Source organism: Coregonus lavaretus (genome assembly GCF_964263955.1).
Source record: "Coregonus lavaretus genome assembly, chromosome: 23".
Classification (NCBI taxonomy): domain Eukaryota; kingdom Metazoa; phylum Chordata; class Actinopteri; order Salmoniformes; family Salmonidae; genus Coregonus; species Coregonus lavaretus.
The window spans coordinates 20,440,135-20,453,647 of NC_140010.1; the positions used below are offsets into that span (position 1 = coordinate 20,440,135).

Genomic DNA, 13,513 nt, shown 5'->3' on the forward strand with positions numbered 1-13,513 from the left:
CTCTCAAAAGTCACAATGTCCCCAAATGTGAACCTGTCATATCATACCAGATTACAATCTTTCCATCAAGAACCATCATCATATGTAGCAAGACTGGGCAAAACAGATAAAGCACGCTGAATAATTTGGTACAAAAAAAGAAAAACCGTCGAGATAAAAGACACATTTGTGAGGAAATACAAGCACTACTGTCTGGAATAGTGCAATGAAGGGATGCCATAATCTTGAAGCATGCCATTGTATTATACACACAAAAAGGACTGCAGTGCAATCAAATCAACACATTACAATACAATACAATCAAATGTCAATGTCTGTGACATAAACCTTTGTTTTTTAAACTGTGTAGGGATATTCTTGTCTCTAAGCAACTCATTTGGCAGCAAAGGAAATAGAAGTGTACAGTGTGTGCTTGACCCACTAAATGCAGGCATAAACATCTCTACAATCAAAGCTCAAATCATTAAGACATATCAACTGTAATGCAAAAATAAATTAAAACGTGATATCATTCCCCCCCAGTCCAATGGATGCAGTGGTTGAAATAATGGCTCCATGTGAATGACTGATATCATGTTGACAAAATTCCTCACTCAATGTAAATACATTATAGACAAGCCAGCCAATGCACACATCTAGTCCATGGGGACATCTCCCTAGTCCCCATTTACACATTATTCATTCATCACTCATCATCATCAAAGAAAGCCTTGCCTTCACACAGCGAAGAGCAATGGGCACACCTCTGCCCAGTACCAAAATGTGAATGTCCAATTAGATGAAATTAGATGAACCACTCCTTCTTGCTCTCATCGATGGTTTCTGTGAAGGCAGGATCATTGACAATGATGGCTGCATCGGCACAGTCCGCAGACTCCGCCCCTTTGGCCTCATTGGTGTGGTAGGAGCCCTTGTGACGGAACATATGGCGAATCAGGAACACCAGGGTGCAGAGGATGATGAAGATGACCACAGCAATGATACCTGCAAGTACAAAGGACATTATGAGGAACATTACCTTTAAAAACATCAACAAACCTGTATAGTAGGCGAGTTGATTACTGCTCCTACTCACCTCCGATAACTGCAGAGTTCTGATCAACTCCATCCCGGCTAACTCTTTCCTCATTGAATGGGAATACAGCACCAGCTGAAAAAGTAAACAAAAACTGATTTCAACTACAAAATATCTCCAACCCAAAATAATCCAACAACGCAAAAAAATGTAAATGCTCTAACACAGAGACAGAATATGTAAATTGTAAACTGGCACACTTTGACATTTGACAAAAAAAACAGGACAGGAGATATACAGTCGTGGTCAAACGTTTTGAGAATGACACAAATATGAATTTTCACAAAGTCTCAGTTTTTATGATGGCAATTTGCATATACTCCAGAATGTTATGAAGAGTGATCAGATGAATTGCAATTAATTGCAAAGTCCCTCTTTGCCATGAAAATGAACTTAATCCCCAAAAGACATTTCCACTGCATTTCAGCCCTGCCACAAAAGGATCAGCTGACATCATGTCAGTGATTCTCTCGTTAACACAGGTGAGAGTGTTGACGAGGACAAGGCTGGAGATCACTCTGTCATGCTGATTGAGTTAGAATAACAGACTGGAAGCTTTAAAAGGAGGGTGGTGCTTGAAATAATTGTTCTTCCTTTGTTAACCATGGTTACCTGCAAGGAAACATGTGCCGTCATCATTGCTTTGCACAAAAAGGGCTTCACAGGCAAGGATATTGCTGCTAGTAAGATTGCATCTAAATCAACCATTTATCGGATCATCAAGAACTTCAAGGAGAGAGGTTCAATTGTTGTGAAGAAGGCGTCAGGGCGCCCAGGAAAGTCCAGTAAGCGCCAGGACCGTCTCCTAAAGTTGATTCAGCTGCGGGATCGGGGCACCACCAGTGCAGAGCTTGCTCAGGAATGGCAGCAGGCAGGTGAGAGTGCATCTGCACGCACAGTTAAGCGAAGACTTTTGGAGGATGGCCTGGTGTCAAGAAGGGCAGCGAGGAAGCCACTTCTCTCCAGGAAAAACATCAGGGACAGACTGATATTCTGCAAAAGGTACAGGGATTGGACTGCTGAGGACTGGGGTAAAGTCATTTTCTCTGATGAATCCCCTTTCCGATTGTTTGGGGCATCCGGAAAAAAGCTTGTCCAGAGAAGACAAGGTGAGCGCTACCATCAGTCCTGTGTCCAACAGTAAAGCATCCTGAGACCATTCATGTGTGGGGTTGCTTCTCAGCCAAGGGAGTGGGCTCACTCACAATTTTGCCTAAGAACACAGCCATGAATAAAGAATGGTACCAACACATCCTCAGAGAGCAACTTCTCCCAACCATCCAAGAACAGTTTGGTGACGAACAATGCCTTTTCCAGCATGATGGAGCACCTTGCCATAAGGCAAAAGTGATAACTAAGTGGCTTGGGGAACAAAACATCAACATTTTGGGTCCATGGCCAGGAAACTCCCCAGACCTTAATCCCATTGAGAACTTGTGGTCAATCCTCAAGATGCGGGTGGACAAACAAAAACCCACAAATTCTGACAAACTCCAAGAATTGATTATGCAAGAATGGGCTGCCATCAGTCAGGATGTGGCCCAGAAGTTAATTGACAGCATGCCAGGGCGGATTGCAGAGGTCTTGAAAAAGAAGGGTCAACACTGCAAATATTGACTCTTTGCATAAACTTAATGTAATTGTCAATAAAAGCCTTTGACACTTATGGAATGCTTGTAATTATACTTCAGTATACCATAGTAACATCTGACAAAAATATCTAAAAACACTGATGCAGCAAACTTTGTGAAGGCCAATACTTGTGCCAGGCTCTATCGTAGCCGGCCGCGACTGGGAGACCCACGGGGGCGTCGCGCAATTGGCCCAGCGTCGTCCAGGGTAGGGGAGGGAATGGCCAGCAGGGATGTAGCTCAGTTGGTAGAGCATGGTGTTTGCAACGCCAGGGTTGTGGGTATGAAAAAATAAATAATGTATGCACTAACTGTAAGTCGCTCTGGATAAGAGCGTCTGCTAAATGACTAAAAATGTAAATGTAAAAAAAAATTCTCAAAACTTTTGACCATGACTGTTCACTGAGTATACAAAACATTAAGAACACCTGCTCTTTCCATGACAGACTGACCAGGTGAATCCAGGTGAAAGCTATGATCCCTTATTGATGTCACTTGTTAAATCCACTTCAATTAGTGTAGATGAAGGGGAGAAGACAGATTAAAGAAGGATTTTTAAGCTTTGAGACAATTGAAACATGGATTGTATATGTGTGCCATTCAGAAGGTGAATGGGAAGACAAAAAACATAAGTGCCTTTGAACGGGGTATGGTACTAGGTGCCAGGCGCACTGGTTTGTGTCAAGAACTGCAATGCTGCTGGGGTTTTCACGCTCGTCAGTTTCCCGTGTGTATCAAGAATGGTCCACCACCCAAAGGACATCCAGCCAACTTGACACAACTGTGGGAAGCATTGGAGTCAACATGGGCCAGCATCCCTGTGGAACGCTTTCGACACCTTGTAGAGTCCATGCCCCAACGAATTGAGGCTGTTCTGAGGGCAAAAGCGGGAGAGGGGTGCAACTCAATATTAGGAAGGTGTTCCTAATGTTTGGTATACTCAGTGTATATAGCATGCAGTATATGCACAGTATGTGAGTCTGTGAGGGAAGTAGGTGTGAGCTGAGAGGGGCAGTCTGCTCTTTACAGCTGACATCTCTGTGGGCACTGTAGTCCATTTGAGTGGATCCTGCAGAATCCGTGCAAATCCCTCATCACCCCCCCAAAACACACACACGCACACACATTTGAGTCATTTAGCGGACGCTCTTATCCAGAGCGACTTACAGTTAGTGCATTCATCTTAAGATAGCTAGGTGGGACAACCACATATCACAGTCATAGTAAATACATTTTTCTTCAATAAAATAGCTATCAGCAAAGTCAGAGCTAGTAGGGGGAAAATCAAGTGCAAGTGTTAGTTCACGAAAGGCTTTGTTTTGTGTTATTTATTTTTTCTTCACGTACACACGTACATGCACACATGCACACGCAGTGGAGCAGGGATCACAGATGCCTCACAGGGAGCTTACAAAGGCTGATCTGTCGCCTTTGGAGCACTATGGCTCAGATCAAATGATAAAAAGATTCTCCCTCTTATTCTCTTAGTGGTGTAAAAATCTATAACTGAAAAGATCAACCCACTACCTCCATTAGGACTAGCTGTGGGACAACTGAACTTGTTCATATTAATCCTTACGAAAGCAGTACCACTAAAACAATTTATCTGACCTATTGAAACCTCACATATGCCTCCATAGGTTAAACATGCAGCATAGTCACTGAGAGATGGAATTTCATACCCTAGTACAGGGCAGACCATTCTCAGAGCAGGCAGGAGATAGATCTTGTGTTTCCCAGCAATATATCTCATGTATCTTGAAAAGCTCACCCAGGATCAATACACTGACCCAGTAATAACCACCCTGTAGAGCTATCCGCAGGAGCTAAATAGCACAGCACATGTGTTTAAAATGGTACAATATCTGGAGAAGAAGAAAAATACTACCATTAAATATAACATCTTGAAGTTATAATGAAATATCAGATCTCTTTGGAGAACTGAGTGGACCGCTGGTGCTGCCAGTTGAACGCTGACAATTCATCTACTATACATACTGTAAAGGCCTTACAGTGCTTACCGTAAAAATGCAGTATTCAAAATGATGGAACAAGACATAAAACCACAATAATTCAATAGAATAGAATCAAATCCCATGATACAGTATGAATAAATGGTTCCATTGGCCGGACAATCAAAGGGGATAGATTGAGACACAGTGATTTACTGTACCTGAGTCCATGTGCCAGGGGTCGTTGGCAGCAGCCATGGGTGAGATGGTGAGAGGAGACGACCCGCAGTTGGACTCCACTAGAATGCCCTGGGTGGTCACCGGGGCGACGATGCCAGACCTCAGCGCTGCCTTCAGAGGGGCGATGTTGTTGAAATTAACTCTGGACAGACAGCCCACGAACCCTGGGGTGTTGTACTTCTCTATGAGGACTGGGTCAATCTGGCCAGTTTCTGATCAAAACCAAGACAAATTCAATAAAAACATAACAGTAGTTCTGGATTAGATAGGAGCTCTTCCTCATGGTATCCCTGTCAACCTATGTGAAATATATAGGCCTTGAGCGTATCAGTGCACAGTAGAGCTTTATCATCTTGTGCTTGTGTGGAGCTGCTGACTGATGCTGCCTGATCACTTAATACTGGTCTACCACCACGATGCACTACTACTCAGCACACTGCAATACTGTAAGCCTCCCCAGTTTGATTTATGTTCACTGGTTGGTGATACTGTATTCCCTATCCCTAGTCTCCTCCTACATTACAGACAGGCAACTACTGTACAAGCTCCTACTGCAGATATATACTCCCAATAGACCAGGGAAAACAAAGTATCCAATTCTACTGCAATATAATATTCTCCAAAGGCAGCTAAAGAAAAGTAATTTCACAATTTTAAGGTTACATGTAAGAAGGATGTTTCATATGCCACCCAGTTAAAAAATACAAAACACACCCTGTTTGGAACATTAGCCATGCATTGCGCCATACATGATCTTTACTTTTGAGAACACATCCCAATTTTTACAGAAAGAAAATTCACCATCTTAAACCAATGATGAAGCTACAGTAGCAAGGTTTGTTAAAAGCAACAGTACAGTATATCCTGTATAGGAAATGACAATCTAAAACAAATCTTGCAACCACAAATCACAAGGTCAAGGTTTACAATAAGTCTCCCCAATACCTATGTATTTAGTGTAGTTACAGTTATGTTGTTATCCAAAACACTATGCCACCTCAAGTTAGTAAAATACAGAAGAGTATTACCTGTTTGCCTTGTTGTCCTCCCTAAATGTAGTGCTGCTTACTCTGCCCCTACCTTGCAGACCCTCTATCCAGAGCACAAGTCCTTGCCTTATACAGTGCTACCACTGCCCGCTATACACCTGTCTGTCTGTCTGTCTGTCTGTCTGTCTGTCTGTCTGTCTGTCTGTCTGTCTGTCAGTCAGTCAGTCAGTCAGTCAGTCAGTCAGTCAGTCAGTCAGTCAGTCAGTCAGTCAGTCAGTCAGTCAGGTCAGGTCAGTCAGGTCAGTCAGGTCAGTCAGTCACCAGGTCCATTTACCTCTGTATCTGCCTCGCTGTCTTCCTGCCAGCTAGTAGTATTTTTGTCTTCCTGCCAATACGTCTATCAATCTCTCTGTCTGTTTTCCTGTGTCTACGTGCCTGCAGCCTTGGTTAGCCAGCGAGCTCTGAATGTGAATACACCCCGAGTGATTCAGTCCAACTCCTTTCCCTACCTTCCCCACAGCCAGACCAGATAAAACATGGAGAAAAGATGATGTCATGGATCAGTGAGCTAATACATTCACAGACAGAGCGAGGCTCAGAGAAAACCTGGATGTGCGTACAGGAGTACAGGATGGGGATCAGGACCGGGCCTCTGTACTCCCTCCCTCCCTGAGGATGATGTCAGAGATCTGTGGGTCTGTTAATTTATTCACAGAGTGCAGCAGCAAAGCACTCTGGGGAGTCGTAAGACTTTACCAGCCAGGCAGAATGGGGCATTCTACTGTTCTCAGAACAGGACCAGTGTACTGGTGTCTGACTCCTGCTGACGCAGTACTGCTCCCTCCCTGTGCGGAAATCACACACGCCACACCACGCCACGCCACATCACATTATTCTAGTTCCTATTCTATCCCTCCTCCGGTTCCAGTATACTGACGTATTGATGGCTGCAGCAGTGTGGTTCCTGATGGCCCTATGATCCAGACTTTATTATCCTGCATTTATCTGAGTGGTGTGGGGAGGTGTACTACATCAGTCAGACAAAGACAAAGGCCTAGACAAGGCCTATTGTAACATTGTTCAATATGGCCACTAAAATACATGTACATGTCTTTGTATCAAAACATGATTTTCTGTCAAGGCAACATCACCTTTACCATCTATATTGATTAACTCATTACATATATTAATACACCTGGACTAAACCAGGACTAATCCATTTTTAGCCATGGATGGGCAACAAAAATTATGGTTCTGTGTTTTATCAGAACACACAGAACCAAAGTCCTAAAATCACTTAGGGGCAAATTCTAAGAGATCTGTACACATAACTCTTACTTCCGCATAAATAAAATACATTGATTGCAAGCATTAAAGATGGCATTTATTATATTTGCACTCCAGTAATACATGGATTATATCGGCACTTACCAAAAACTTTCCCCAGAAATATGGTCTTAACCAGGTTGAACTGAGTGTCAGAGCCATCAGGCAGAGTGTAGCTGACTGGGGGGTAATGATCCAACTGGAAAATAACACCATATGGTCATGAATCATGATATATTACAGTCAGTTATAAACCCAGCATAGCTGTATTGTATTGTTAATTACTACCCCCTAGTGGTGGATTTTAGAGAGTATATTTCTGAAAATCGTAGTTGATGCCAGTGTACAGTATCATTCATTAGCCAAGATACACAAACAGATTCAAAACTGTGCTAAAAGCATAATGCACTACAAACCACCACAGAAAAGGTGGGTCAGGTGTGTTGTCAACAGCCTAATGCAGTCTGAGAGGACACAGCAAATCCCTCTCACTGAGAGTGGTGTCCTCCCCTCCTGATAGCAGAGCACTAGAGTCCTACCTTTGAACTGCTTTAGGAAAAGTGCTATATCTATAGTCTATGTAGCTATCAAACAGCCTAATGTAGTCTGGGAGGACAGGGAAAGTGACATCAGCAAATATCTCACTGAGAGCAGTGCCTTCCCCGGGACTCAAGTAGAACATTAAAGTCCTACCTTTCAACTGCTTGATGAAAATTGTTCTTTAAATAAAGCTGTATCATTTATATGATTTTTACCTGCAGCCTAATGTAGTCTGAGAGGAAATACTTTTTTGGGGGGGAATTTCATGACTTCGGCAAATCCCACTGTGTGATAGATCACCCTTTGTGATAAGGGAGCACTAGGGTCATACTGCACCTGCAGCTGGAAAAGTGCTTAAAAGAGATAGAAAGCCACATCATTTGTTATCATTATTATTACCTGCAGCCGTATGTTCCTCTCCTGCCTGGAGATGTTGATGTGGTGGGGCTGCCCGTTGGCCATGTTGCGGTGGTCCAGGTTGATGGTGAACGGCTCCCTCAGGCCTCCAAGGCTGTAGCGGATCTGAAGTGTTCCTGACAGAGGGAGATGTCAGTCCTAATGTTCCATCACCATCGTAATTCATATGGTTGTCAGTCCATATTCTGATAGGCTTAGTAACATGGTAAGAGTATCAAACTTTAAGTGGCAATTGTATTTTACATGATGCTTTACATTGCCAAAATACTAAATTGACTATCACTCTCTCTTTCTGCTTTTTCAGTGATGTATGTGTGCCCGGGACCATGCCCAACCTTTGCATTGCACTATATAATTAGCTATTGAGCTAATTTACAGTACATTCTGTGGTTCTTTGCTGACATAGCCATTAACTTCACCCTCCAAGCGTTTCAAACCCTATAAACGGAGGCCAGGGTTGCTCTCTTGTTCTCTCAAGCATTTCAAACCCTTTGAGCAGTTTCTCTCTTACCATTGTGTCTGAGCACCACAGCCAGGTAGTCCTGGGTCCTGGAGCTGATGTAGACCAGGATGCTTGGGGCGTTGGAGGTGCTGAAGCTGAACACAAGCTCCTCCTGGGTCAGGTTGCCCTCCGTGGGCAGCAGGGGAGACAGGCTCTTCACATCCCTGATGGCTGGCAGGCCCCCCTCGGGAAGGAAGTCGTAACGAACTAGTGTTCCACTCTCAAAGAAGCCACCCACATCTGATACACACAGAAGACACAAGGTAGCAATACAAAACATCAGCATAAGTTTGAGAGATTGACAAGCAAATCGATATTAGCCTCCCTAAAGCACAGTGTAAAGTTATAGTTGAACCACAGTGTAAAGTTACAGTTGAACCACAGTGTAAAGTTATAGTTGAACCACAGTGTAAAGTTATAGTTGAACCACAGTGTAAAGTTATAGTTGAACCACAGATTAAAGTTATAGTTGAACCACAGTGTAAAGTTATAGTTGAACCACAGTGTAAAGTTATAGTTGAACCACAGTGTAAAGTTATAGTTGAACCACAGATTAAAGTTATAGTTGAACCACAGTGTAAAGTTATAGTTGAACCACATATTAAAGTTATAGTTGAACCACAGTGTAAAGTTATAGTTGAACCACAGTGTAAAGTTATAGTTGAACCATAGTGTAAAGTTAGTTGAACCCCAGTGTAAAGTTATAGTTGAACCACAGTGTAAAGTTATAGTTGAACCACAGTGTAAAGTTATAGTTGAACCACAGTGTAAAGTTATAGTTGAACCACAGTGTAAAGTTATAGTTGAACCCCAGTGTAAAGTTATAGTTGAACCCCAGTGTAAAGTTATAGTTGAACCACAGTGTAAAGTTATAGTTGAACCACAGTGTAAAGTTATAGTTGAACCACAGTGTAAAGTTATAGTTGAACCACAGTGTAAAGTTATAGTTGAACCACAGTGTAAAGTTATAGTTGAACCACAGTGTGATGTTGAGAAGAAAAAAAAACGTTACTAGACTATTCTCTCACATGACTGTGACTGTATTTTACCTTCAGTGCAGAAGGGCCCGTCATAGGCAGTCAAGGTGCAGTCGCATGAGTAACCGTTGTATTTCTCCATGCACTTGCCACCGTTTCTGCAGTGCTGCCCATAGCTGGTGCAGTGGCCAGAGCAGCCAGGCTTAACCCCTGGAGTGACCTTCGCCCTCTCCTCCAGGTCAAGGGTCACACCGTTCATCTTCAGGGCACGGATACATCCTAGGAACCCCCTTTGGCCACCTGATGCACCTGAATGATAACGTTTATGACAAGAAGAACTCATATTAGATATTTTGGTTTACAACAACTGTTATGTTACAAAGTACACTTCTGGTAAAAAAATGAACAAACAGGTAAACTCATCCTAAACTCAAGTTTTTTGACTTGTTAGTTGTTGACTTGACATCCTTATACCTTTTGACATTGTTGTTGTGTGCAATGTGAAAACTGCGTGGGCCTGTATCCGACAGTGCTGCCTGTATAAGTCGGGTCATAACACCATGAGCTGAGCAGCAGTAGTCTAACTCACATAAACATATAAACCGGATCATCATTACGCTATGTGGTGGGAGGCAGGTAAGCAGGATATCTTACCCACGTAGAGCTGGCTGTATAGCTCCAGGCGGGTGTGACCCTGTGGGGGCGCAGGGCTAACGTCCTTGTACTGCCCATCCAGCTGCAGCACGGCCTCCTTCACGTTGCGCTCAGCCACCACCCTGTGCCACTGGTCATCATTTAGAGGAGCGGACGACCTCACACTCAGCTCCACCAGACCGTTGCCCACATCAAAGGAGAAGGACACCACCGTGGCAGCTGGGCAGGAGGGGAGAAAGGGAAAGGAGTTAGAAAACAAGGTTCTGGGTGCTGCCAAACAGGCTTTGGATCGTCAGAAGTGGAGAGGTCTTGTCTCTGCCTTATGAGCAAGTGGGCACAAAGAGGATAAGTAAGTAAGAGCCTAAGTAAGTATTTTTGGGTGAGAAACAACAGAATTAAGAGGTGGAAATGGGTCAAGGAGGTAGTTTTTGAAACAAGGATTAGGCTGGGGCTCTACAGGAGATTTGAAAGACCTTGGTCTGTTTAGGAGTGGTTGAAAAGCTAACAAGCATTTTTACCGAAATTGAAAGTCTGCTTACATACAGCGTTGACTTTTCTCATGAATGTGAAGGAAACAGTTATATAATTTACACTTTGAAATATCGTTGTTGAAATCATGATGATTTTAAAATAAGAATGTATAATTCACAGCTCTGAAAAATGTATCACTTTCCAGATATGTTTTTGACAAGTACCTATCAGCTAACACTTATAAATGCGTAAAGCAGACAGATACCTCAGGGAGTAGTGAGATAGCTCTCCCTTTCACAACAACACAGTTCGCTCATTTTCCCCTCTATCATCATTTACTTTATTGAAACCCTGTTGACATCATACCTCCTGTTGGGTCCAATTCTACAGAGACGTACGTCACATACTGACAACTTGTCTAATCACCCAACACCCTCTCCGATTGCTTAATCCACATAAATCACAGACTCCAGGCTGCCATCAAGTTATGAGATTTCACAGCGATTGTGATTGAGCGCTTTTCCACTTACCAAGGGTCTCATCCTGGACCACATTGGGAGAATCATTATTTTATTTTATTTCCCAACCGACTCAATAGATCTATATTAAAGGGAGCTGTCTGACTGCATTTGTTCTCCATTCAGAGCATGTACTGAAGCTGTGGAGATGACATGGGGAGCCTTGTCAATCATAGAGCCACCTGTTCAGAGCAGATGCTTGGCCTGCAGGACTGGCAGAGAACCTCCTGAAGCTCAGAGAGGAATTTTGGAGTGGGGCCAAGTCTCATTAAAACAACTGTCAGTGCCAAGCTCTAAAAAGAAATTCTAATGCGTACTAGTACTCTAGAGTGTTTAAAAGTGTTTAAAATACAAACGCTGACGAGGGGCTTAGTAAATCTATTTCCATTGGCAGACTAATACTGTACCTTGTGAATATTAAAATGGGGGGAAACTATTAAATATGAAATGTGTTTTTTACAGAATATTGTCTGTCTGTGTCTCCAAAGAAGAGACACTGCTTCTTTAGAGCAACTGAATCACTGTAATAATACTGCTCAAATACTGTCCACGCATTGCACCAAAAGATGGCGTCAGTAAAGCTTCAAACTTGCCAGAGAAAAAGGGTCAGAAACAATAACAACGGGTTCTGAGGCGACGGAAGCAGCTCAAAGATATTTCTGACCATTGATCTTTCCCAGCGGAAGGAAACTGCTCTCCCACCAGCTCACAAATCATGCTTAAATGTCACTGGAAACCAATTTCATCTAACAATACCATTTCCAAACAGGGTTCCCACTGTGCTGGTGAACTTTAAGTTAATACTGATTTCCAGCCATTTCTGAGTGGAGATTTCTAAAGCGCTGAAGTTGAATATAAGCTGCCAGAAGTATGGACTGCGGTCGATGAGATGGACGGCAGCCTTTATGGAGAGCCCTAGAGGTACCTTGGGAGGTTTCGCCTTCACAATGTTCTCAGACTGAGACTCTACAGTCCACACACAGGTCCCCCAAAATTCAATATCCCATCTTGTTACAGTCCCCAAGAGCTGACTGAGGAGCTGTAGTAAGAACTGAATGGTGTTTTACAGTAGCTCTCAGGGAACATGGCAGGTGACAATTGCTTAGTGGCTGGTGGTTTGTTTTTAGTAGGAACAAGAGATTCTTGTTTTGTGGCCACAAGACAGACAAGATCCTTTTCACATAGTGGAAAGTCTTAGTGGAAAGTCGAAGTCGATATCTACTGTGAATAAGCCTTACCAACACTGTCCAAAACCACTGAATTTATACTGCATCTATACATTATATATTGTAATGGGATAATGTTTTACAGATGTGGACCCAGAGCTTTGATATTGAACTGCACACACACACATCCATAATATAAGTCTACAGGTAGTGTATATCGACCGGTTACTGAGTAGTGGTATACTCACCTTTTAGTTCCAGGCGGATGAAGTCAGCGTTGCCAAGGTTCTCCAGAAAAACGCCATAAGAGGAGGAAGTCTTGAAATAGAAAGAGATGTCAGCACTGGTCTCTCCTTGGAAGGTAGGGAAGTGCAGGTAGGATGCAGGCGTGTTGAAGGATGCTGCGTTCCAGTAGTTACCTGGGAAACACAGGAAACATGAATCACTCAGTGTGTTGCCTATCTACATCACCGATTGTGCATTCTAATCATACAAAGCAGAGAATAATGGCCCAAAAATACTACCATAGGTTTGGAAATGATAACAAACTCACCATCTCCTTGACAACGCAGTGGACCCACAGTCAATTTAGCCTCAGAACCAGCACGATTAGTGTCACCAACCACCACCTGACTCACAGGCAAATGGTCTTTATACACCAGGAGACCAGCGTCCTCTCTCCTAAATTAAAAATAAATAAAATGTGTGAGATACAGAGGAATATTTTCACTACAAAAGGCACAACTGCAAAAATCTCTGAAGCTGGAGACTCTTATCTCCCTCACTAACTTTAAGCTTCAGTTGTCAGAGCACCTTACCGATCACTGCACTTGTACACAGCCCATCTGAAATTAGCCCACCCAACTACCTCATCCCCATATTGTTATTTATTTTGCTCATTTGCACCCCAGTATCTCTATTTGCACATCATCTTTTGCACATCTATCATTCCAGTGTTAATATGAAATTGTAACTATTTTGCACTATGGCCTATTTATTGCCTTACCTCCATAACTTACTATAATATAATAATAATAATATGCCATTTAGCAGAC

The 13,513-nt window shown here is 42.9% G+C and overlaps 1 protein-coding gene across 1 annotated transcript in view; it reads right to left on the reverse strand.

Moving 5' to 3' along the window:
• Positions 1-784: 784 nt before the first annotated feature.
• Positions 785-13,513, reverse strand: part of LOC311099066 (contactin-associated protein-like 2) — a gene marked incomplete at both ends in the record, with an annotated part of 71,586 nt that continues 58,857 nt past the window's right edge. The window contains 10 exons of the mRNA XM_084139682.1: positions 785-984; positions 1,076-1,150; positions 4,880-5,110; positions 7,319-7,412; positions 8,153-8,286; positions 8,682-8,912; positions 9,722-9,958; positions 10,304-10,522; positions 12,707-12,877; positions 13,012-13,139. Of these exons, the coding sequence (XP_083995808.1) occupies positions 785-984; positions 1,076-1,150; positions 4,880-5,110; positions 7,319-7,412; positions 8,153-8,286; positions 8,682-8,912; positions 9,722-9,958; positions 10,304-10,522; positions 12,707-12,877; positions 13,012-13,139 (1,720 nt within the window). The remainder of the gene's footprint in view (positions 985-1,075; positions 1,151-4,879; positions 5,111-7,318; positions 7,413-8,152; positions 8,287-8,681; positions 8,913-9,721; positions 9,959-10,303; positions 10,523-12,706; positions 12,878-13,011; positions 13,140-13,513) is intronic.